The following is a 27,057-nucleotide window of genomic DNA, read 5'->3' as shown; positions in this document are numbered from 1 at the left end:
TTTATTTGTTCTTAATACGCTGAGTTATACAAATTATTTGCTGTAACACTTTCATCTGTGTTTCTTTTCATTGACAGTCTTAGCCTTCTTTATAATTTTTCTCATTTTACAATTCCTCATTTACGACTATTTCCTACTCCTGACTACTCACTTCTGGTTTATTTTTAATTGCTGTTTTTACTGGTGAACAGATTGGTTCTTCTTAGTAAGAATTGTTTACAAATATTTTTAAGTTGTGAAACTGTGGGATTTGGGCCAGTTGAATTTCAAAGACATACCACTTCTCATTCACATTTTTTCCCAGTGATTTTACTCATTGGTTTTCTTAATAGTGATATTTTTAACCTTTTTAATTCATCAGGGATATAGCACAAGCAAGTATTGGTTAAGTCTATCCTCTGCTAATCAATACTGAACAAAATTAGATCGTGGTTCTTGGTTTCTAGGCAACAGCTAACTTCAATTCATTTACTTAATTTGTCTTTATCCTAATTAGGTCTAAAATAGATTAACTGCTGTTTGGAACCACATCTTTAGTATCATATGCACTTTTACAAAGGCCAATGATGATTAGCTCTACAGGATTTCCTTCATAGGCCCCACAAAATGAACTTCCCCCGTAACTTTCTTTCTTCCACTATGATAAACTATTATTTAAATATATTAATGAAGAAAATAGTGGTGAAATAAAAAATTAATATTCAGATGTCAGGAAGAAGTCAAGTAACCACCTGGCATAGTCTAATGGCTTACTGGCATAGTCTCATGTTCTTCCGCTTGCAAATAAGAATAGAAACCTAACCCCTTCAGGAATCTATATTTCACTCAACTACCCTGCACTACCTCTAAAGGTACCTGGAAATTGTTTCATTTTTTTCAGAGAGAAGCTGAGATCTTGACCTTGTAATTCACTTGTTGCACTACCACAGTTTTACTTCTCCCCTACTAAAAGACTTTAGCCATTACAATTAGTTGCTGTCTGATCATTTGTTAAAACAGGGTTTAATGAAGTTGTTTATCAAAGTCAGCAGTTGACTAATCCGGATAACTGATTAAAATGAGGAAGAAGGTTTTCTTCTGCAATGCTGTGATATTAATAAAATACAACAGAGAACTACAATGTTCTACTTACTTCTACAAACATTAACTCTCTAGGTCTTAATGCTCTCTTTATTAAGTCAGCATAAGAACCAATAGCCATCACATCTCAGAGATTAAAGTTTAAACCTTCAGACTGTTTCTACCATTTAGGTTTGACCACATGACTTGCAAGCAGCCCAGAAAGAGCCTACATGCTGGACCTATGTCAGAAAACTATCATCAGGGGCTGCTGAGGCCATCACCCTGTGACCCAGCCACACGCTCAAACTATTCTGTCCTTCACAGTGAAGCAACAGAAACCATTGCCTACCACCCACTTACTCAGTGGATAACAGACACTCTCTCCTGAGTCTCCCATTTTACACTTGAAAATAATAATCCTAAACACAATGAAATTCTAAAAAGATATAATACTAAACCTGAAAAGGTGTCATTTTCTTACAGACAAAAATTACAAATTACTTTATCAGAGTGAATATGCAAAGTTGAATATTTAAACTTAGGTTTTCAGTTTTGAAATTTAATTCAGTGGAAGCATGGGTTTAGCAACTCTAGAATAGGCTCGACTTACTGGCATGTTTTCATGTATGTGATTGTTTCTGGTAGTGACAAGTCAATTAACTTATGTTTCTCGGGGGACTCTATCTCACTGCCTTAGAATAGTGTCAGAATAAGTTGTTTCCTATACAGACAAAAGTTTCATGCCTACGATGGACAGCTGCAAAACCAGAAAAGATGTCTTTCTCCAGGTTATCTTTTCCATGTCAAGATCTGGTATTTACAATAAAAAAATTATGAACATGAATTTCAAAGAACAACTTTGGTTGGAAGGAAAAAAGTCATGTAGTCCAACCCACATTTAATTCAGAAGGCTTCACGAAGTCAATATAAAACTCATCAGACAAGTTTGCTATGTTATTACATTAAGATGTTTCATAAGCACTTTTGAACCCACTAGTCTTCTAGTTGAGTGCAGTTTTAGCTATAGGATGATCTGACTTAATTCTGATGCACGTTTGCAGGCTGAAGGAACTGAATTCTACAAAAACAAATTACAAAAAATCCAATTTTTTTGTAACAGGGGTAGAATATAACACTTGTGGTTACACTTGTGGTTACAACGTGGTTTAGTTTTTTCTCCTCCTTACATACATGGATATTTACCTGATGCTATTGTTACCATACAGCCATGTCAGCATTTTCATATATACGTAAAACCAGACATTCTCCTACACTTTAGTATCGTAGTTACTCTATAACGTACAACAAACCACCACACATACTAAAGAGCGGGAAAATAAAAAAGTTAATTGTCATCATTTGCACCAGTACTGTTCTAAATCTAACTTTTAAATCACCACATGACTTTTTATTGTCACATATTTTTGTTTATAATTACTATATTTGCAATTATCCACCTTGATCCAAGACTGCAGATTTATACAGTGGAAATCTGCCTACCAACTGTAAAATAAAAACTGAATTTTGCTTCTTAAGAGAGGTCCCATTGCACAGATTTGCAGATCCATTTAGGGGAAGTATCACTTACTATATTTTTTTAAATGTTGTAGTTCTCCAGAGCTATACTACAGTGTGAAAGGAAAAAAATATGTGGATAAGATAGAATCACAAGAATTTTAAACATGTATGAAAAGACAAGCAAAATACTTGCAAATCCAGTCAGAACACAAGGGAAATTAGTCCAGGCAAAACTCACAGGTTTTGGGATAATCTTGCATCCATCAGTTTCCTCAGCTTTCCTTTATGGCTATGCTGAATACTATTAAAGGTGTTCTCACATATGTGATTTTCATGTATTGCCTTTTCAGGACACAGAAGAACTGTGGCCTAAAACTGTAAGTGTCTATGAGAACTAGAAATTAGTTAATTATGTGGGCTGGTAAGACTGCAGAGTTAATCTGTTTTGGCTACATCTAACTGCTGTGGTTAGATGTAAAATGTGTCACATTTTCCATTTCAGAAACTGATTAATCTCACTTTTTCCTCCCCGGTTTAAATGCTTTAAAAGAAAATCAAGAAATAAAGTTGCACCTGAACATTCACAATTGTCAGGCTTTTCCCCCCTAAAGCAAATTGACAGCTTTAACCCAAAGTGAGTGCTTTTAGTTTTCTTTTGCTAGAAAAAAAGGAAGTCTTTTGAGTTGACCGGGCACATTTCTTATTTCATTATTGAACAAAAAAGTAAACACACCAACCATGTTTACAGCTATTGTTCGAATGTCTAATATGTATTAGATAGTAAACAAAATTAAAGCTTGTTCATATACATGCTGTAATACTAAACCCAAAGTAAGATAAGATATCCAAAATCAAGAAAAGTGCACTTGTGATTTACAGCTTTATTTGGATGCTGAGAGTTGCCTTGTAAAACTCATTTTTCCTGATCTTGCAGAAAACTTGTAAAATAATTCCTCAAATACTTTCACAGTCCCACAGCTGAAATCATTAAATCTATTGCACCTTTTTTGTAGCACCTCTGCATGCTACACTGGAAAGGAATAGGAAAATTTTCAATTTACTTTTATCATTCCCACCAGGGAGATCGTATTTTGTTCCTTCTTTATTTGTATCTCAAAATACTTTACAAACCAACTGAAACCATTATAATTGCTCAATTACAACATTTCAATGTCAGTGTTGATATAATTTCGAAACCAAAGACTTGACTTGCGATCATCAACAAAAACAAAGAAGTGGTGGAAGAACTGCTAAGGTCATAGATTTTGGCTGTTTTTTTTCTTTTTTAATTATATTATATAAGTATATAAATTATATAAGAATTTAACATGCATCAGAATGAAGTCTAAAAGTATCACACAAACATCTCTGGTGTAAAACTTTTTGGGCAGGTTCTCAATCTTGAAATTTGTCAGGAAGCTAGACTGAACCCAAACAATAACAAAAACCAACACACTTCCTCTCCATCAGAGACACGGGTCAATACAATAGACAATACAGAATAAGTATGAAACTGTTTCTTTTATTGCTAGTAGTGTCTTTTTATCCCCTCCAGATTTAAAATTCACTCACAAGACACAATTTAAGTACATCTATTAAAAAAGAACCATGGCATCAAATCCCCATATTGATTAGTATTATTTCATAACAATTAAAAAGAATTACCATCCAAATCCTCAGCTTCTACACATCTCAGTTTTTTCCCTGATGTGTTGAATTTTGTAGTCGTATGAAATTTTTTTAAAAAATCATATTTTTATTTTTACAATTAAAAAAAATCATCAAAAAATGACACAATTTGCCTAGAGTGAAACATAGTTAAGATGTGAAATACACTGATATTTCCAGCTGTTCCATACTTATATGCCATTACAAAGGAATCATCCTTTTACTAAACACATAATCCCTTACTCAATAAGAAAGCTCTCTGGTTTGGTTTACGCTCCAAGAAATTTTGTAGCATAAGCATTCCATCCAAAGATCCTCCAGGTTTCAAAATGAGGTTTCTGTATTTCATCCCAGCCTGAGGGAAGGTAAAGCAGAATGTTAATACTTCTTATCGTGCCAACTGCCTCTTTTTCTGTATTTTCTGCATATTTAAAAATCTACTTATGATAAAACAACTTTTCTCCTTCTAGATTTCATAATATGAAATCAGGATACACCACAAGTATAATTTAGATCTGCTGGAAGAACTCAAAAGAGCAGAAATTCAATCAATTCTTGAAGAAATTATTTTTCTTGTTGTTTTTACACTGTTTTGGAAGCCACAATTATAACTTGTCTGGAAGACATTGTATATAGCATAACAAACATACAATGTCCTCAAAATCTCCATTAATGGATTATCCCTGTGACTGACTGGAAGGAAAAAACCCATCTTTTCTCTCTTAACTGATTTCTCTTTCTTTAAACTCTGTTTGGAGAACAGGGATGATAGTCCAGAGACAGAAAGCTGTAGTACTGTAGAATGACATGCACATATACAATACATATTATATGCATAGTAGTATATATAATACATGCAAACATGTAATGAGACTTAACTCAGGTTTTACTTTCAGGAATAAACATTATTGCTTCAGAAGAAATGGATTCCTTTTAAAATACGAATGAAGTTTCTGAGACAACAGGAAGTAATGAGGGATTTCTTAAAAAGAATTTGTATTTTAAAGAACATATCGTATCTAGAGAATTTTGGGCTTCTGAGACATGACTATAGATGAGAAAAAGTTATTTTGCATGGAGATGTCCCAGTGCTTCTGATACTGAAGAAGCCACTGGTTTTCCTTTTAGTCAGTATATATACATGTATATACTTCCCCCACAACTCAAAGCTATGGGATTACAGGACCACATTGCTTCCTGATACTGTAAAAACTTCCTGTACTGTAAAAACAAGCACGGGTCTTTTTAAGTGATGGACTTCCAAGACTTAATTGAACTACCATTTGCAGTCTGAATTACATTAGCCATTTACAATTGTCTGAATTACTGCTGCAAAAACCTACAAAATTCACTGGAAAAAAAAATGCACTGAAGCACTGCTTAAATTATTTGGGTTAGTTTCCTGAACATCAGCAGCAAACAAAGATATTGTTCCTTGTAGATTAAACGTATTATTTGAGAAGACTTGAATCTTTGCTGTTGTCCCTTCAGAGCCAGAACACTGCTCAGTTCTAGGGAGACCAAAGGTTATTTAAGATAATGTGGAAGAACTGAGGAGTGTGGCAACTGATTAAGTTAGTAAAGTGTTTGCTGAAGAATTTTTATAGATCTAGTCTCTGAGACTAGATTGTATAACTGTTGTTCAAAACAGGAAGAGAGATTTTATTCTAACAGGAAGAGGTAAGCCAAATTTCTAAGAGCCCTAGTCATAACACCGTAACAATCTTTTTTTCCTGCTATTCTGAAGACTACTCTAACTCTAGACATAGTGAAGTATGAGCACTACAAAAATCAAACAGTTATCTAGTATTTGTTTATAAAACATTGTTTGTTGCATCTTGTGGAACACTAGTGCGTTTAGATGAAATGCTTCTTTGCGTTGAAGAGAACTAATATGAGAAGATAGTGTTGAAAAGGGAGGGAAAAACTCTCCGCTGTTACATCTGAAGTTATATCAGCAATCAAGCAAACTGTGAGCACACATACAGTAGAAAGCAAGTAATATAATCAGCAAATAATCAATTTTCTTCCTAACTTAGCCTGGATAGCAGGTTTCCCATTAAAAGAGGCACTAGTTGTCTTTCACCTGTACCATAGAAATATTCATGCTTATCATACTTAATTTATTCTCAAAGCCTCCCATACACAGGCAAAGAAAATAAAAATTCTCACAAAAAATCAGAACAAAAGGCATCCCCCAGGAGAAGTAAAGGTAACATTGCAATTCTGGCAAACTATGGCTTAGGGTTTTGACTACACAATCACTCAAAATAAAGTTTTGACACTGGAAAGTACAGCAAAACAAAAGATCTGTGATGACACTGGAGGGGCATATCTGTGTCAGAACAGACAACTGACACAAAGTCCCACAGCTTTGGCACCAGCACCCTTACACCATCTCTCCCAAACAGTAACAGTTATAAAAACCCAGGAAGTCTGACCTCTCCTGAAATGCCATTTTTAGGATCCATATGAACAACATTTTATAAAAAGTTATTTTATTCTCTCATTTAGCTTGACACATCTTCTCTGCTGCTCTTATTTATGAGTGACAAGATTGCCAATGAACAAACAGGTCTGCTTATTCTCACATGTACCTGTCATGAATCCCTATCCCCACAGTATCAGTCCTGATCTCCAAACTCTTTGTCACTTCTTCTCTAAAACTGTTAAGTTGGCTGCTTTTCTCTACAAAACCCATTTTGGTTTTACTGGCCTAACCACTGCCTCAGTTTTATGGTCTCCACCCCATCTGCTCTTTGGACTCCTCTCTTCATTCAGATCAAAATCTAATCTTGTTTACTGTCACCATCCTCTAGAGTGATGGACAGTTCTAGAAGTTATGGTTCCTGTGAAAAGGAAGGGGAGGAAAGAAGTAAAATTTGAGGAGAGGAAAAGGACAATCATGCATTTTTCTACTCTTTCTTTTATTTCTCTCTTGTGTACCTCTACTGAATGGAAGAACTAGAGCTGGCAGCTGAATCAAGAACACAGTTAAGAGGATCAAGACCAAAAGGCCTTTCTCATGACAGAACTCATCTATCTCATCTGCAGCATCTCAACTCAAAAGTCTATAATCTCTAAAAAACTTTGCCAGAATTAGCAGGACTATTAGCCACATCACTAACCTTTCTTTCTGCTCAAGGCAGAACAGATTGGAGAGCTACACAAGAAAAAAAAAGGCCTAGTAAATCTAGAAGCTATTAATGATTTGGACTTCAAAAGGGACTTGGGAGTAAAACTAAAGAAACAATTTCTGCGTTATGCTGTGCTGTGACAGAAAAGCTCTAAATAAATTCAGTTTTCTAAGTAGTGATTACATAAAGGAACCTCACATTGAGGTACACAAAATGTACTGGAAATGTAAATGGAAACAGAGCACTATTATCATACAGCTTTCACAGTAGATGAATATGCATCTGCCCCTGCAACAGAGAAATGTTTTTTCAGTCTAAAATTATAGAGGAAGGCATTAGACAAGGCAACATGATGTCTTAAGTGTTATAATATTAAATGTATAATGTGGTAAGAATTGTATTAAAATGCAAGTGCTCTTGAAAATTTTAAGATTATTTTATAAAGTTACTTATACACCTTTTTTTGTTGTTGATCTGAACTTGACAGGTGCAGAAGTACTTGAGATGTTATATCTATGGATCAAGATGGCAATAAATGCTGTTTCAGAGACAAAGTGCAACAGAAGTGTTTGTTAAGAAGTATTCATCACCTACCTCTGGATTCATTATTCCTTCTTGTTTAAAGCAGCTATAAAAGATATCCATGGAAAACACTTCACTCCACAGGTATCCGTAGTACTGACCATCATAACCACCTGCCAGATGTCCAAAAGTAGCTGGCATGTTTGTTCCTTGAAAAGTAGATGAATATTAAGGCATTTAAATAAAATACAGTTGGGTTTTTTTGAACACTCGAACATTTTTTCTTGAACACTTCAAGAACAAATTAATAAGGAATTTATATCAACTACTTTGAAACCTTTAACATAAAGTGTCTGAGTATCCCTGAAAGTATTGAACCTACTCTGCTGACTACAAAGGAAATTCATTTTCCCATGTTAGGCTACTTGTACCCCCAACACAGATGTGACAGACCATCTAAAGTGGAATTCATATCATGTCACTCTAAAATATATCCTGCAAAAGGTTAACTTTTATATTTGCCTTAATTTTCCTTCAGAAAAGATCATTAAGATAATCCTAAGTTTCAAAATAACTATTTGAGCTTCATAAAGTAGACTATTTCATAAACAACTCTGGGGGGTTTGTATGCCAAGCATTACTGGGAAAGAATGGCATGTTAAATCGAACCATTTGGACATGCTGTATAAAAGCTTCATAGTGACATACCTGGAGTGGCAGGAATTCCTAGAATCTCCATACAGTATTTAGCATATTCATCTGCTGGGTCAACAGATATCTTTGTATGCAGTGCCTGGTCAACTTTGCTCAAAACAATCTGACGGAGGGTTAAAAGGCCTAAGTGGGTAAGAACATTTAATTAGCCAGCATCAAAGTAGCTGGAGTTTCATTTGCATCTTTCCTTCAAAGATCTCAACATGCACATTAAATTATTAGAATTTTAACCATGGGAAAAACTTGGGAGTTTCAGTGTTCCCATCTGAATTGCTCCAGTTACAGAGAATTGAGAAGCATAATTTTTATAAAGGAATTGTCATTATAAGCTCCATCTTTTCAAATGTTATTTTCCTCACAGATCAAAACTAAAATAACGCAGATATTTTTAAAGCACATCTTAATATTTAAAATAATGTTTTCAGCTGCCATCGCTTCCCATGTACCATTTCACTCTGAGCTTCAACAGATGGTAGTTAGTATATCCACCCTAAGACACTTCAAAAAACACCAAGAACTGCTGCAGCAGCTGCTGTAAGCTTTTTTTAAGAAGCTACAAGATATGAACCTTTACCCAGACAAAATGCTTTGCAGCTACAGAGTCTGTACAAGCCACAGGGACAAAGACTTCTTGTTCAGGATAGGAAAGCAGTATGAAATAAACAGCAGTGTCTAATGACAAATTGTACTATAAATGAGAAGCCCTGATTAGAGGAACAAAGGGGTGGGAGTGATAGAATAACAGTGATAGGCAATGACATGAGACTACAATCTCAGTTTGGAGATACATGTAAGGTAGTACAAGATGGGGCAGGAGAAGAAAATTAGGACCTTAGTTTGGGAAGGCAGTATATCTGCCGGGAAAGTAGAGAATATGGACTTAAGGTTCTGGATGTAGAAAGTAAAGAGACTGTTTGATTAATACAGGGCTACAACATTTCTGTCTGGGATACGTTATCTATATTCAATAAATTTGAAAACAATTTCCACGTCTGTCAAGTGTCATGTACAAATCAAAATGTAGACAATACATACAGAAAATCTGACAGTGTATTCACTTTATGCACAGTGCCTGCTCTGGATTACAAATAAAATAAAAATCAAAAAACCCCAAACAGACTCTCCCTCTTTCCCCATCACACACACCGCCCCAATCACACCCCCCATCCCCAATTTTAAATGAACAATGATGGTAGGTAAAGAAGCCACATGGAGAGGAAAAGTATTTTAGTACTGTGGGTGGCCTGGAAAATCAGAGCTGCTGCTGTCCAGGCAAAGAGTGGCAGTGTCATCATAGCCTTTATTAATGGGAGTACCCAGACAAATAAACCCGGAAAGACGGTGAGAAGCGTACACACAGAAGAAATTGAATGGGCTTGCTATGCTTATCAGTTTTTTTAAATTACGTATTTTTGTACATATACTGTGGGGAGAAAAGGCAGAGAGATACCTGTATTAGCCAATCTAGAGGCAGCAAGTTTCTCAAGGAGAGTGTCTCCAACATGGGTCTCATCTTTATAATGTCTTGACATTTGCTGCAGTGGCTCTTTTTCCCACACCCAGTTCTCAAACATTTGTGAAGGTACCTCTACAAAATCTGTTTCCACATTAGTTCCACTAAACCTAGCAAAATCAGTCTAAAAGAAAAAGCCATTGAATTAAATTAAAATAGGAGTCATGATTTCTAGCAGAATACAAACTTTCAGATGTCAAAATTAATTGCAGAAAAAGGTATCATTTGAACAGCATAATAATAGTTTAAAAATTAAATTTAAAGAAAGTAGAACAAAAAAAAATCAGACATAAGACTATTATCAAGGAACAAACTAGATTTCTCATTGGTTATTTACTGCATTATCTGCTGGTATGGAGCAGTACTTCCCTTTTCTTAATATTATTGATTTTTATCTTTTACATTATGACAGCAATACAAATGTTTCCATGCTGTCTTGTCACAATGTTATATTTTGTCAATTATTATAAAAGTTTGTTATATTATCCCAAAGTAAAATAATAAACTCCAACTATACACTTTAAAAGTGTCAACTGTGTTACAGTTCACCACACCGATTCACAGACTTTACTGGACCAACTTATCCTATTAAGCTTTGTCCTATTTGCCTTAATTCATAAGACATGTGGCTAACATATAGCTCAATTATTTTAGCCAGTAATACTTGGATTGGAATAAATAAATCCTAGCAACCTTATCCGTGAAAGGTTTCTGAATCTGACACTTTATTACTGATAGAAGAATCTTTCTTCTGAAAGCCAAGCACATTACAGCTTTTTATTTTTCACTTCAGTATTGTCAATAACTTCATATTTAAGAAGCTCCCACAATACTAATTTTGAGGACAAGTTTGTACAGTTAAAAATCTTTATAAAATATATTCCAAACCCAAAATATTTCTAAAAAGTCACTTCTGAAAGACAGTTGTTCAAATGCACAGAAGTTATTTGGTCTTATAGAATCATTGAATAATTAAGGTTGGAAAATACTTTTAAGATCATCAAGTCCAACTGCCAACCCAGCACCACTGCCATGTTCACCATTAAGCATTAATTCATGTCCTCATGTGCCATATCCACATGTTTTTTGTAACACTTCTAGGGATGGTGACTCCACCACTCCCTTGGGCAGCCTGTTCCAATGCTTTACACTGCTTTTCTTTCAGGGAAAAAAATTTCCTTTTCAAAAATATCCAATCTAAACCTCTTCTGATGCAACTTGTAGACATGTCCTCTCATCCTGTCACTTTTTACCCGGGAGAAGAGACTGACCCCCACCTGGCTACAACATCCTTTCAGGTAGTTGCAGAGAGCAACAAGATCCCCCCATAGCCTCTTTTTCCCCAGATCCCTCAGCCACCCCTCACAGGACTTGTATTCCATACCCTTCCCCAGCTCTGTTGCCCTTCTCTGGACACACTCCTTGTCCTTGTCTGGACACTCCTCAATGTCCTCCTTGTAGTGAGGGGCCCAAAACTGGAAACAGGACTCGAGGTGCAGCCTCACCGGTGCCAAGTACAGTGGGACAATCACTGCCCTGGTCCTGCTGGTCACACTGTTTCTGATATAAGCCAGAATGCCCTTGGCCTTCCTGGCCACCTGGGCACTGCTGGCTCATGTTCAGCACTGTCAAACAGCATCCCCAGGTCCTTTTCTCCTGGGCAGCTTTCCAGCTCCTCTTACCACAGCCTGGAGTGCTACCTGGGGTTGTTGTGACCCAGGCACAGGACCCAGCATTTGGCCTTGTTGAACCTCATACCATTGTCCAGATCCCTCTGTAGAGACTTCCTTCTACCCTTGTCTTGTAATAGGTCTACCTCCTCTTGCCAGACCAATTTTATGGATTTTTCCCTTCTCATCAACATACTAACAAAACAAATATCCTCATTTAACCATACACATTATCCATGCATCACACTTAACAAAAAACACTAAACATTTGAGTCAAGTTACTTCAAGAGCTCTCCTTCCTAACAGAATAAACAAATCCCCTCCCTGCCCTGATCTCACTTTCCAGCAGTCTCTCTCTCTTTTCCAGCATATTACACAGAGTATCAGACCTTTACCAGCAACTCACAGATTCCCTCCCATATTTAAATGTCGTTTAAATGTCAAGTCTTAACATGCTTAAACAAATAACCATATGAAGCAAGACAGTGTTTTGTACACACTAACTCCAGAGACAGGATGTTCTTACCTGGGATTAGCAAGTCTGCACACATGCAAATAACAATTTACATACAATTTACACCAGGACTAAGCATGGTAGCTATGCACAAAGAGCAGTGGGAGAGACAACTGGAAAGCAGGCCTGTCTGACCTGTGTGCAATTCCACTGCAACTAAAGTACATATGCCATGGAACTGTTGGCTTGGGCTGCCCCAACTGGACTCCGCAACAACCAGGCACATTCTCACTGCTTATGCTGCAGTCAGTTTTGTACAGTTTCTTACCAATGCTGAACGTGTTTCATTTATAATCACCTTCTATATAGTCTAGGTTTTATTTCTCAATTTGTGGTATAAGAAACACCTGTCATAATGTGAAGATGATAAAATAATCACTATATTTTTACTTGCAACATGATTCAAAAATATCTAAGCAAATTTAGTTTCTTATTAACTCTGGATTTAATATATGGATTTGGGTGACTTTATTTATTTATTCTGCAGTCCCAATCTCCAGGATAATGATCAAGAATCTAAATGGGGGTCATACTTCTTTAGTTTTATTATTTGTTACTTGTTTATACAGAAGATGAATGAAGTGCTACACAAAGTCTGGATTTGTAGGCAATTATGTGAATTCTTTGGTGAGTGAATACTGACATCTCTCTCTGAAATACAAAATTTTCATTAAACTAATAATAAATTTATCATCTGGTAGAATTAATTTTAGATGTAAGTAAAAATGAAACCAGAAATATTACAACTTCATTGGCACCTTGATGCAAAATCTGAAACTAACTTCAGTTCTTTCTGGTCACCTATCAGATAGCAGAGCAGAAAAGTACAAGGGCTCAGGCATTCACGCTTTTGCTATCAAGAGTGACAGCATTTAACAGTATGAAATGCTGGAGGTCATTTGGATTCAGAAATTATTTTCATTCCTAGGTACAGGACCCTTTTACTTCTAATATCGAGAAGTGCAACTTGATGTAATAAAAAGCCCTCTGACAGAAACCATGACGGAGCACCTTCCTCACCTTACACATCATCACTGATGACTGAATAGATGCCTGCACGATGCAAATGCAAAAGTATAAGTTTCTATGAAAATGTTTTTCATAAGGAGCTATATTTATTGCTTCAGCTTTAAATAAAAATTAAAACAGAACCCCAACCGGACACTGTAAAAAATAACGAAATCATTACAAACCTGTGCACATATCTGATGCATCACGTGACCAAATTCATGGAAGTAAGTCTTTACTTCATCGTGTCGCAATAATGATGGACGATCCAATGCCGGTTTTGTGAAGTTGGTTACCAGAGCAGCTACAGACATCAATCTGCTACCATCAGAAAGGAGACAGCCGGGCTGTAGACCAAAGCATGCTGCATGCCCATACTTTCCCTCTCTGTATAAGAAAATAAATCACATGCCATCTTCAAACCTGCTCACCAGAATGGTTAAGCCTATTCAAGAACAGGGACATTCAGCCAGTGTCTTTACACATAGCTTTACACAGAAAAATTACATGACTTCTAAAGACTCGCTAGAGTGAGTCTCTTAAGAGCCCAAGGGAAAAAGTGCCCTCTGTAATCTCATACTCAGATCGCAACAATTTCAGATTCCCAGCAGCGTTTACAAGAATCTGATTTTTACTATAATACTGGAAATATACATACTTATGATGTCCATTCTGTTTTAAATGGCTACTGTAACAGCAAGGACTAGGTTGTGTTTTCTGAAGCAGTATTTTTTCTTTTATTACAGGAGACAAAAGAATACAGTGCATGGCATTTTTCACTGTCATCCAAGGGTTTAGAGAAAACTTATCTTGAAAATTTTGCACTAAACTACCCATTTAACTACTCAGGTTAAGTAAAAGGAGTCTTACTAACACAGAGCTTCAGCAATTCACACGACACACATAAAGGTGGAAGCAGGCAAATAGGTGAAGGAGATGGGTACATTACCCTAAAAAGAACAATTTATGTACTATTGTATTGACTAACCTAATTTTCTTAGGCCAGACAAGCCTTAAATCAACTTACATTAAAAAAATAATATCAGCTAATTTGCTGATATATATTGCTATATATAAATTGCTAAATACTAATTTAACAAAACCTACACCAAAGCAAACAAAAACCCAGTGACAGTCAAAAAGGACTAGCTCAGAATAAACTCTGTCAAATCAGTCCAGTTTCATAATCTCTGACAAAACACAGATGATTATTTTGATAGCTACAAAGAGAGTTGGAGAGGTAGAGATCAACATGGAAGTAAATTTCAATGTGTGTTCAACAGGAATCTATTCTTGCTATTAATCTATTTGTTATTTTCTTTAGCAGTTTGGCTAACAGGTTAAAAATACACATATAGAAAAACAGAGTACAAGATACACATATAAGGTGTAAAGAGGAACTGAAAGAAACTAGGAACACTCAACAGACAGAAATGTAATTGTTCAACAAAAATGAAAATTAAAATAGCATTAAGGTAGGAAGGAGAAAAGTTCATAGATTATGGATATTATGGGTAACTGACTAAATAGTAGTACTACAAAAGAAAAATGAACAAAATAGCAATGCTTCATAAACTGAACAGAAGCGAGAAATATGGTAGGAAAAAAAAAATTATAAACAATCGGAATGCAGTCCAGAGCACTACTTAATGAACATGAACACAGTAATAGTCTTGTTAGTGGGACAAATATTTTTACTTCTAAATGCATTTAATTGTAACCACACCAGCAGCAACTCACTAAGACAAATTCCATTTTAAACACAAAAGTAAAACACTAAGTCATAATTACCTGGGGTAAAGATCCAGATAGAACTGCCCTAACATTTCTCCTGTTGATTTATCCTTTACTGCATACAGAGTAACACTGTCATGCCAAACATGAGCACTTTCTACTTGCTCAAATACAAGTCCCAGCAGCTTCTGGTAGATATTCAGTAAGCCTTCTGTAACAGCCTCAATTGGGAAGTATTCCTTCAGTTTTTCTTGATCTATAGAGTACTTGAGCTCTTCAGTTTTGTTCATATAATAATGAAGATCCCATGCATTGATTCTTCCATCATAATCAAAGTTTCTTTCTTTACACTCCTGTTTCTTCAAACCTAGAATGAATTCTCTTTCTTCTTCAACCAGTGGCTTTAGCTTCTTACTCAAATCATCTGAAAAAAAGATTGCCTTGGAGTCAAATTCTATGTTACTATAATGTGTTTACCTATTAAATACACTCAAAACTTTAAGCATATGCTCCAGAAGTGGAAGCTAGAGTTTGACCAATGCATTGACCAATTGTCTGTTTTCTTGTCCTAGTGAGCCTTAACTGCAGGCATGCTATAAGTGATACAGTACTCTAGGTAGACCTAGGAGAGCTGTGAAGGGTTTTGGTAAATTTAGATTTTTTTCAAAGATATCAGGAATGGAAGGTAACACTAGACCCTTTGCTTGAATCCTTTGATTTTATCTCATGTAATCTCAGTTTTCTTAATATATTTCTGCAGTAGCAGCAAAAAACTACCACTAATATTAGTTACTGCAAGGGCATCACAAAATTCAATACTTCTAGCTAAAGTCCGATAAAAGAACAAGAGACTCAAGAGTTCTTGCTTCTAGACTAGCAAAGTCACTGGGTATTAATTTCTATGGTCCAAATTTTTTCCAACATACTTTTCTTAGACAAGAAAGCATCACTGCACTATGAAGCACACATATTGAATATAAAATATTTAACCTTACTGAAACTTCTGTAAAGTACATACTGTTCTTACTCTCTTTTAAGTATTTCTGGACTATCAGACACTTTTTTCTTTCTTAAGAATTCAGATTAATGTTCATTGTTGATACCTAGAGTGTAAAACCCTGGAATTGCCACTCCTCTTTCTAGGTAGTCTGTAAGGCACTATATACATTTACATGACTGAAATACTGTTTGAAGCTTGTATTGTGCTAAATTCAGAATGTGTCATAAGAAAGAATGCTCTTTGTCTTAGCTGTAAGATCAGCTTATGAACATGGATTTAAAACATGAATAGATAGGAACAAAGTAGAGCAAAATATACTGTCATGCTTGTAGCTCAGGATATATCAAAACAACTAAACTAAAGGTGACAATTAATTCAATTAACATTTTCCCTCTGTGAGAATTACCACAAGGTATGATATCTCTGAACAAAAAAGTATATGATCTCATATGCTTCTACTCTGACAAAGCAACTGCTAGATTTTGAATGTAGCTTAAAAACAAATGAAAAAACACAGTATTACAATAATATAATGGATATAAAAAGAGTCCAAAATACTTTAGGTACACTTAAAAAACACCAGGTAATTCAAACATTTAATAACTCAAAATTACTTATGAGTTCATTGTCAAATAAATGGATAATTGGTATCACCAAATATGGATCTGCTCTCCTAAAGGGGCATTTCAGAAGAAATGCAACAGATTTACAGGTGAAGGAAGAGGAGCATTTGAACCTCTTTATTGATACATAAACATAAAAACCCCACTAACAACAAACATACCTTATTTTTGTACTGAATTATTTGGGAGGGGTATTTGTATGATACATCAATATACACTCCTAAGTGGTGTTAGGACACGTTAATAAAGGAACACATGCTACTCTGTGGAACTACGTAATTCCAGAAAGCAGAGGTTAATTCCATGCTCAAGAGTGGTCCCACTAACGTCAACAGGATGACTATAAATTCATAAAATGCTCAATTTGAAATTTTCAAGATACCTCTGTTTTCAGATCAAATGCCACTGCAGGGCTTTTGAATTCCAGATTTAATCCATCATTCCAGATTTAATTTTTTAATTCAGATCATGGGAGTTGCATCATCCCATACTCTAATATTTCACTATACTTAATGCAATTGAATCAGAAAAAGACACTAAGGCTACAAATGCACAAAAAATGGGAATGAAAAGCTGCAACTCTGATGCAGCCTCTTGAACTGATAAAACTGGCTAGGCTGCACATATTACTTTGGTTCTAAATTAGGATAACGGCATTTTGGGGCAGAGAAAGACACAACCACTTGCTTATACTGGCTGTCACAAAACAGCTGTTTTCAGATTTTTGCCTTGTGCTTCCCTGACTTCAGCAACTGCATTTGTACAGTTACAGTATAAAAAACATACGTGCCAGAATGGAGGCAGCAGAGTTCCTTTTCTAGCTAAACATGATGGGTAATGTGATCCAGTTATGTATTTACAGTCATCTTGGCTGAGGAGTCATGTTGCCACATCAAATATAAACGTACGGCTTATAAATGAGAACAAACCTAAGAAGGTTGTTACATTATCTGTGCTCTTTGCAGTGTTTACCTCCAGGACAAAGTTGGCATGTGTATTATAACCAAGAAGCTCTGCTACTTTTGCCCTTAGTGGAAGTAATTCCTGAAGAATTTTTGTGTTCTCCTAAAAAAGAAAGTAGGGAAATTTGTAAAGTGAAAACAGAAAACACATGTTATTAAAACATCTGAATAATATCTGAAATCCTGTGAAGCAGTAAACATTTAAAATGAAACACTTTAAGATATAAATATAAAATAACCTAAGTTTCACTAAATTCTTGGAATTCTTTTTTCACAGCATTTGATTGCAGGGAGTTAGTATTCTAGTTGATCACAGTCATTATGCTCCCTATTATAATTTATCTGTTTTAATTAATCAAAATGGATACCATTTACTTTTAGGATACTAACAAATCTTTGACAGTTGTGAAGAGTTTATTTTCTTTATCAATTACTTAACTGTGAAAGGTAACAGTGAAACTACTGACAGAAGGCTTAATTGCTTGTTAGTGATGAAGACAGATTGTAAATCTATTGTGCCAACATTCAAAGCTTGTTTGTAGATTTCCCTCTTTTGCCCCTTTGGCAATAGCAGTCAGAGAAAGATCTGAAACACAAAACCCTAGGTCCTGACCTAAATGTGCTGAAGGATCCTTGAGAAGCTGAAAATATAACTGTGTAAACCTCTAGTTCTGAAAAAGTGAGATTTCTCAGGGGAAAAAAAAAATCAAATACTAGATTCAAAGATTGTTCCACAGTTTTAACATCAAGTTAAACATGTGTGTTGACTTGCAAAGTGTTCAGTTCTTGGTGCCATTTTATCTTCTCTTGTATTCATCACATTTCCCAGCACTTCAACCACAGAAGTTCAACTCTGCCATTTTTCTGTAATAAATAGTTGGTACAACTGTCTGAATGACATATTCTCTATTTTTGTACCTATCTAGTTGTGTGGTCTCACCAGTATAAAATTAAATTAACTGCAAAATTACTTCTTCATTTTATAAGGCATGTTTCCGAATATTTTTCAGATCATTAAATACATCTTTTATAAAAACCAGGAGGGCTTTTTTTCATCTAATTAAAAATCTGATCAATATGCAATGTGTTAATTTCACATTTAATCACCTGTATTTTATAAGTAAAACCTGTGCTTAAATAACCCCTCTCATTCTGAAGAATCCCAAAATACTATAGAAGCCACAATCAGACATCCTTTTCTCTGAGCAAAGTGTCAGTAAACATCTGCAGAACACCGTAGGGAAATGTGATAAAAGATCATTAACATCTATTAACAGCACCACTTGAACATTAAGATACGTACACACACATACAGAGAGGCAGATCATCGACTTCTAAGGTCTCTGGACATCAGAATAAAATGGAGCAAGGAACTGTTAGAGACCACACTGATACGTTTTGATTTAATATTAATATGCAATAGGCAGAACTCAAATATAACATCCGAATGTCTTGCTCCATTTTTCAATTCTGTCATTGCACTGCAGAACAATCAATACACAACATACCTCTTTGCATCTCGAGTTAAAGGCAGATTCCATTTTTCTCCTTGTTTCTGAAATGCAGCACTTCTTCATAACAGGAAAATAGTGGGGATACTTCAAGGTTACTTTATATTTGTCTTCCTCAGTCTTCTCTAAGCCACTAATAAAGTCATCAGGAAGGCCATCTATGGGATACAATTTAATGAACAATGATTACCCAAACTACCTACTCCCCCATTTTTCTGAGACTGTTGCATTTGTTTCGCTGCAATCTATTTTGACATTAGAAATCTCCAAAGAAATAACATCTCTCCTTTTGCAATTTGTTATAGTTTTATACTTTTTTCCTTTTTTCCTAGTGAATTTTCCCATAGCAAATCTCTTGCTACTAAGCTAAGACTTCCTTGTTGGGCTAACCCGGGCCTTAAAGACTGCCCTGTTGAAATGCTAAATGACCTCGGCACACGAGGTAAATTGTGCAAGCAAAACTCCATTCCCCCGGTAGCCACTGTTGGGGAGGGGAAGGGAGGCCTAATTTTTTTTTTTTCCCTCTGGGGATGGCACTTTATTATTCCCTGACTCAGAGAGCGGTGCGGAGGGGGGTTCATTTTTCGGCCGGCTTCCTCTGGCCTCGAGGGGCATCCCGGTTCACCTCCGCGATTCCTCACGTCCTGCTCTGCCCACTGCCTGGATTTGCCTAGGATTCATCGGAAAACGGGAGCCACCTGCGGAGGAACCTTTGAGGGGAAAGGTTGCCTTCCCCCTCCACCCTTCCCATATCGGCGGCAGTCTGCACCCATTCACGAGGAAGGGGATCGCAGCCAGAGCCAGCCTTTGACAGCACGAGTTTACAGGGGAAGCGCCCTTTCCCCTTCCTTTCCCCTTCCCCCTTGGCTGGTGTCCCGCCTCCCCGGGCGTGCCTTCGATGGCCCCGCTGCCTGCCGAGCGCCGGGCCCCGAGGAGGCGGCGGCACCAGGGCCAAGCAGCGCCCCCCGCGGCCATCGAGCGCAACTGCAGCCCCCGCTGCTCCGCATCCAACAGCGCCCCCTGCTGTCTATGAGTGCGGCACTGCAGCCCCGCCTCCCGAGGCGCCAGCGCCCCCTGCTGGCCGTGGCTATAACCGTGCCGAATTTTTTCGGTGGAAGTTGGCTTATGGAATTGTCGCTTGTTCTTTTGTGTTATATATATATATATATTTAGTAAAGAGCTGCTGATTTCTTTTCCACACCTTTTCGACTGAAGCCTCTTAATTTTGAAGTTATAATTACTCACAGGGAGGGGTTTGGTTTTTCTCCTATCCCACCCTCCTTAGCAAACATTTCTGTCTCATTAAACTGAGATACAATTATTTGCTAAAACTTTTTCAAATTCCACTAAGCAAAATAAAATTTGGAAATGCTTGCAAGCAAAAGAGAAATATATGTAAGGCTACCAGAATGACATTAAAGAATCTCTAATGTTATTAGAGCATATTTTATGCCATGGCCTTAAAATAATGAATCCCCAAATTCTCTATCACATGCAATTTCTAGCTTAGTTTTTAAACTACAGAATTAGAATGTTAAAATATATTGCAGGGTAAAAAAGCTTTTCCAATAGTTACCATGCATGTAATACACAGGGAATGGTGGTGGAGAACTAAGAAAAGGAGCAGAGTAAAGTTACGCTAAAAAAGGAAGACAAGGCAAAGACCTCTGGAAGTAAAAATCTACTAAGACATTATGAAAACCTGCAAAGGATAACACCAAACTGACTCTGAGGAAGGATTAAAAAGGAAACAGAGAAGATTGGAAAACAAGCAGATTTTCCCTTGATCTTACTCATGGGGCCAAAGCCAGCTGGCTGGCTTTTTTTGCCTTCAAGTAAAACTGGAAGTTTGAAGACGTGGAAACAACAAGCATACCACTTACCAAGTTCTTCCTTAGAAAATACAAGAAATGTGCTCTCCTCATTCAGGTTTTTGTTAAAGTCTATACACAGCTCATTCAGTTTTTTCTTCATTGTCTTTATTTCCTGTATTGGATATAAACTGAATTTAGTGGAAAAGCAAAAATCAAAGTTGGTAATTTCCGTCCTCCACATGAATAGTATTTCACTTTTTCCAGCTAGGTTCTCTACTAGATGACAGTAAATCAACACTGCAGGTAGTGTCATACTTCACTCTCCCTCAGTCTCCCTTTTATGTTTCTTTTGGCTCTTAGCAATATTGTTGCCAAGGAACTCTGAGTCAGAGCTATCACTCCAACATTCCAAACTCAATTCAGCAGGGACTGGACAGATTAAATACATTCCCTGAATAGTTTTATGTTCTAACATTCATTTTTTTTTTATTTGAAAAGCCGAATTACAATTTTACATGTAAAAATATCAACTAAAATCATTGAGAATGAAGGGAGTAAAAATACATTCAACCTACTGAAAAACACACTTTGGAATTGTACAAGTATGGTATGACAAAAGAACAGAATACCCCCAACAGCACAAGACCACTCCAAAACCATTTTTAAAATCTTGATATTCACCCATCTGAAACATTTTCTAATGTATCTTATATCAAGTTTCTATACCTTACAATCAAGTTCAAATAAACACAGTAGTTACCAGTAGGAGAATGCACACACAGAAAGAAAAAAACCTTAGCAAAGACTACCATCAGCCAATTTTTTCATCTAAATATAATTCCATTATTATCTCCTAAAGAATTTCAAAATATCTTCAGAGGCATCAGTTACCCTTAAACTATGAAAATATACATAGAACTGTTCTCACTAACTGAAAGATGTGGATGAAGAATGACTATTTTCTACAAAGGGTTAAGTCTACTCAAGAGTCAAAAATAAAGGTTGTTACATATGTATGACTCAGAATTTAAAGAGAATTATGTTGGCATCTGGAGAAGGCTAGAAGATAAGGAGCCTATGTGTATGCCTGAAATACCGATACTGAGATAGCCGTGGAGCCAACCAAGGACTGTTGGTAAGAACAGCCAAGGACTTTTGTTAATAACATGCTGTGAAAAAGAACGAGATGTGGCTGGAGAAGGGGCCGTATAGAATAAGGGCAGTCCTTTTCTGGGACAAATATCCTTGTTCTGTCTCCTTGAGATAAGCAAAACACAGTACAGCAGAGGCATAGAAACGAGGTGGAGAAGTGGGCATGGATTATAGCGGGGGGACAGGAATCAAGACTTCAACAGACCTCCAATGCCTTACCCATTTCCAGAAAGGTCTGGAAGAATGTCCTATGCATGATTCATACTAATTCATTCACACTAATTCATAGAGAAAGTGCAAAATTTATCTCCAGGGCACTAGGAGACTTATCTATACAAAGGTATGCCCACCAAGTCCCTGACACCTTGTCAGCTGAATTGATGCTGGAGCCTGGATTAGTGATCTCCTTCTCCCTTTCTCCTTTCCCCTTTCCCCTTCTTTAATTCACCCCTCTCTCTGTCTTTTCCCTTTCACTCTATCCTTTTATCCAAAACCACTGCCATATGCTTATACTAGGAGGTCATGGACTAATACCAATTTCCAAGGCAAGTCTGTAATTTACTAATTAAACTTTGTAAGCTTTTGTGGACTCTCTGATTTTGCCATTCCCTTCAACCACAAACATCTACAAGCCTTGGGTGCTCCTTTTCCCTTAAGGGTGGGATGCCATAGCATCTCAGATGCTGTCAATTTTACTTCATCATTTTTGGAAGTGACAATTGCTTTCATATGCATGAGTAAATCCTCTCTTAATGGAGCCAAAGTTCTCCGAGTGGCTTGTTTCTTCCCTTTAACCTACTTCGATTTTTTTTCAGGTGAAATGCTAAATCCTGGATACATTTTACTACAGTGTTCAATAAATGAAATTAAAAAAGGTGTGTGTTTGCAATAGTTAAACATATTTCTGAATGGAAGTGCAGACTAACTAGTAATATTTTTGAGAGGTCTCTTTGCTAGGAATCTAATTTAGGCATTCTCTGTAATCAGAATATATACCAAAACTCTTTCAGCTAGGCTTCTTTTACTCTCAAAGGCTAAGAGGCAATGCATACCACTGAGTACCATGACTGTCTAGCAGACTAAGAACTTTAACATTTAAACACCTTAAAGTGATTGAATTTTAAAGGATGGATCTGCAACTAAGAAGAGTTAAGATCAGAGCAGTAATTCAACAGGTTCAAAAGCATGAAGTTCAAATACATGTTTAGTACAGCTAACCAATCATAATTTTATCCCTTCAACATTTTGTAACCTTTGCTTTATAAGCAAATAGTCCATATTTACATTCTGCACTTCTTTAGGAAGATGGAGTCCGTTTCTTTTTGCCACGTGGACTGATTTCTCTAGATATCGCTTTGTTTCAGGCTTTACATTTTCAAGATTGCAGTTTTGCTGAAATGACAGAACAGAATACTTGAATTAACTCAGTGTTACACTGTTACACACATAACAAACATTAGAAGGGTCTGAACAGTGTTGTTCTTTAGAGCAGTTGTAGTAAAAAAGGAACATCCCTGATTTTAGTGTGAAGGACTTCCCAAAAACAGTTACCTTACTTAAGCTTTCTTATACACACTTCAAGAAAATCAGTGGTATAAGGTAATACTGTACCTTATAAATCAGAGGGATTGAAAAAACTCCCAAACGATTAGATGTGTCACTGAAGGTTATCAGATGGCATAATATTTGAGCATACACATTCTTTTCTCTCAGAAACAATCAAGCTGTGACAACAAATAAACAGAATCACAGCATATTCTAAGCTGGATGGCACCCACAAGAATCATCAAGTCCAAATCTTAAGTGAATGGCCCATATAGAAATCAAACCTGCAACCTTGGTGTTGTTAGCACCATGTTTTAACCGACTGAGCTAAAAACCATATTTCTATGTTATGCCATTACAAAGACTCTTGAATCACCATTTCCTAAAGCATCATCAATAAGAGACAGGACAGTGTTTGCAACAGAACATGGATTGGTCCTGTGCAAGTCTTCCTTCAAATTGATTACAGCATAACTGTTTAACTCAGAAACTTGCTATTTTGTCCTAAATCAAAAATAATGCTATACACCTTTTATCTTCCCTCATCTAAAAGGAATATTAAAAAAGTTATTAACTTGGTAGAAAGTTCATATTGTATTTAAGCTCACGTTCAAATATGAAGCTATTGGAATTAGCTGTGACTTGTCTTAACAACCTCTCATCAGTTTACCTACATACAAATTAATGCTTGACTAGCATCTCTGAAAAGTAAGGATGTTGAAACATGCAAATTTTATGAAGGAGTCACACAATTGTGGACAGCTGTCAACTAATGACTTGTCAGTACAGAATACCTCACCTCCTTAAACAGAAAACTCAAGAGACAGGAACCTAGCTGTATTCCAAGAAAAAAAAAGTACAAATAAGAACTCTGAAACAAACTTTTCTATCATTTAAAAATAATCCACACAATAACACAAATAGTATCTACTCCCACCAGTGCCCTGTTCATAAGACTAGAAAATTTGTGGAAACTTGTTTCTAGAACCATGAAAGAGTTTAGAATGGTTTTGTTTTTACTCTGCACCTAGAACTCTTATGCATATACCAGTAGCCTACATGCAAGAATTTATAACTCTCGTGAAACAAAATTACAGTTACTTCACTTTGTGATAAACTAACTTTTCTAAAGCAATAGGCAGACTTAACTTAGTTTACTGATACTATTACAGGAATTAAGAATATTTTTTCTTTTTTATGTTATGTGTTTACAGGTAATTTTTATAAGAATCCATATTCTCATGGAAGGATGATCCTACTACTATAGGTCACCACATAGCTAAAGTCAATGGCAATTCAACCAGTGAGGGGAGTACCCCTCACTAGACCTACATTTTTTGCACCTAGCACCTAGATGTCATTTTTGTTTGTTTATTTTTAAATAAAAGGATGTAAATGGTAAAAATCTCTTTTTGGGAGGAAAGCAACTGGAGAAAATCATGACCTCTGTCCTATCTAACTCAAACCTCATATCTCCATCCTCATTCCCAGTAAATGTGTAAGGCCAGTCACACAGCACATTTCATAACACAAAGATTAAAAAAATGCTATTGCCCTACTCTCTGCAACACTAGGGTCTCCTGTTGTATTTCTGGCAAATAACACTCCATGACATTCTGCTGCTTCATGAAGATCTTCATGTTACCAAAAGCACTACATCTAGGAGTGTCAATGCTGTAATACTGAGTTCAAAAATAATTGTAACAATCAGAATTTTCAGATATTGTTTTTCCACTGGACAACCCAGTTCCAGGGTTCTTTTTTTTGACCTAAGGGTAAGTATGATAGAAGTAGCACAACTTCAAAATGATAGAGGTGAAAAATGCAGACACTGCCACTATATTAACATTTATATTGGGTTAACTGTGCTGCAAGACTCAAAAACAGAAAGGCTGAGGAAAAAAAATTAAGTACGCTAAACTCTACAAAACACCACTGCTTTTTTAACAGTAACAGTTCAGGACAGAGGATTGTGAAAAGTCTCACTGAGCTATTTAGGCACTGTGCTGTATCTCCCAGTCCTTCTACTGGATCTATGGAACTGTCATGCTCCTGAAAATTTCCTGGGTCCAAATCCAGCAAAGATTTTAGGTGGAAGAACGGAATTCACAAACACTAATTTTAAGCTCTTAAAGCCAGTGAATATTGTCTCTTTCTAAGGCTAAGACAGATGAAGATTCTTTTGGGCAAAAAGAGAAGAAAACTAAGTGTTCTTCATCTTTCTCTTGATGATTACACATTTCTCCATATACTTCAATGCTAATTAGCCTTTGTGAAGTTTATCTGCATCACAAATATGCTTAAGGTAAGAATGATACACATTTAGAAAGACATCTCAGGTCTTTATGGATAAGCAAGCCTACAAACCTTCACAGGCACAGGAACCAAGGGTGCTCTGTGGCCATCTCTGAACTTTGGTCTGATCAAGATGGTCTTCATCACCTGAATTTTCTTTGATGAACAATTTCCACAATGAAATACTAATTTTGAGTATACTCCGGAAGTTTTAGAATTGTTGTGTTTGATGATTTTATATACCATTTCATACTTCTTTTGGACAACCATGCTACCTTACTCGAGGAAGAAATCTTCAGGCAGAGTAAGAAACAAAACCTATCTGGAATTCCATAAACAAAACCTGCAGCAGCTGTTTATAACAGGCTGTTTCCTGAGGGCATGTGGGTGGAGAAGACCGGCAACATTCTTAAGCATGCCTCTGCTAGTCAGCATGTGCACATGTTAGGAGTAATAAAATTTAAAATGATGCTTTCACTATCAAATTCACTTTTACTCCAGGTTTCAAACCTCAAAATGAAAGTCTTCCAACAAATAAGATCTGAAGCATATTCAACAACATAATGTTATGCAGGAATTTTTCCCCCTAATGTGTTGGGAAAAGAAAGACACTGCATTATTTTAATATTTTCTTAAATTAAATACAAAACTCTCAATCATTTTTCCTCCATCAACAGTCCTTAAATAAAGCATAATCTAGAAAGAATACTAAACAGTTGTTAGCTTGTAAAACTTTAGTCCTCATTAACGAAAGCAAAAACATTCAGGATATCACTGGAATCAAGCAGATTTACAAATCTCCTAGTGGACTGTGTTATAAAGGACAGGGAAGTGTGAGGGCCCTCATTCTCCTCATCTTATTTTAATCTGGCCATGGTGCAGGACTGAATTCATCTACCTGAACTATTAAATCTCCAGTGGGGCAATGAAAAACCTGATTTCATGACAGTGTTCTACTGCCTTATTTGAGCTGATAAAATAATTTCAGCAGAAGTCTGAAGTCTGTTTGTGGAAGTTCTTTTCTTATGTGTTCCTGGAGCCTGACTTTTTAACTAGGAGATTCCAACAGGGAAGGCATTAGAAATTCAGCAAAAA

At 36.3% G+C, this 27,057-nt stretch overlaps 1 protein-coding gene across 3 annotated transcripts in view; it reads right to left on the bottom strand.

The window, feature by feature from the left end:
• Positions 1–3,629: 3,629 nt before the first annotated feature.
• NLN (neurolysin) overlaps positions 3,630–27,057 on the bottom strand; it is a 324,053-nt gene continuing 300,625 nt past the window's right edge. For all 3 annotated transcript variants that reach the window (XM_050330076.1, XM_050330077.1, XM_050330075.1), the window contains 10 exons: positions 23,407–23,514; positions 21,040–21,142; positions 19,154–19,314; positions 17,613–17,748; positions 15,118–15,484; positions 13,512–13,713; positions 10,072–10,258; positions 8,616–8,744; positions 7,980–8,116; positions 3,630–4,603 (listed from right to left, as the gene is read on the bottom strand). In XM_050330076.1, coding sequence (XP_050186033.1) covers positions 4,472–4,603; positions 7,980–8,116; positions 8,616–8,744; positions 10,072–10,258; positions 13,512–13,713; positions 15,118–15,484; positions 17,613–17,748; positions 19,154–19,314; positions 21,040–21,142; positions 23,407–23,514 — 1,662 coding nt within the window. In that variant the 3' untranslated portion in view covers positions 3,630–4,471. The remainder of the gene's footprint in view (positions 4,604–7,979; positions 8,117–8,615; positions 8,745–10,071; positions 10,259–13,511; positions 13,714–15,117; positions 15,485–17,612; positions 17,749–19,153; positions 19,315–21,039; positions 21,143–23,406; positions 23,515–27,057) is intronic.

The sequence above is a fragment of the Myiozetetes cayanensis genome, unplaced genomic scaffold (genome assembly GCF_022539395.1).
Source record: "Myiozetetes cayanensis isolate MyiCay16 unplaced genomic scaffold, myiCay2020 scf4, whole genome shotgun sequence".
In the NCBI taxonomy this organism is placed as follows: Eukaryota; Metazoa; Chordata; class Aves; order Passeriformes; family Tyrannidae; genus Myiozetetes; species Myiozetetes cayanensis.
The sequence above is the reverse complement of the archived record's forward strand: the minus strand, read 5'-3'. Positions and strand labels throughout refer to the sequence as shown.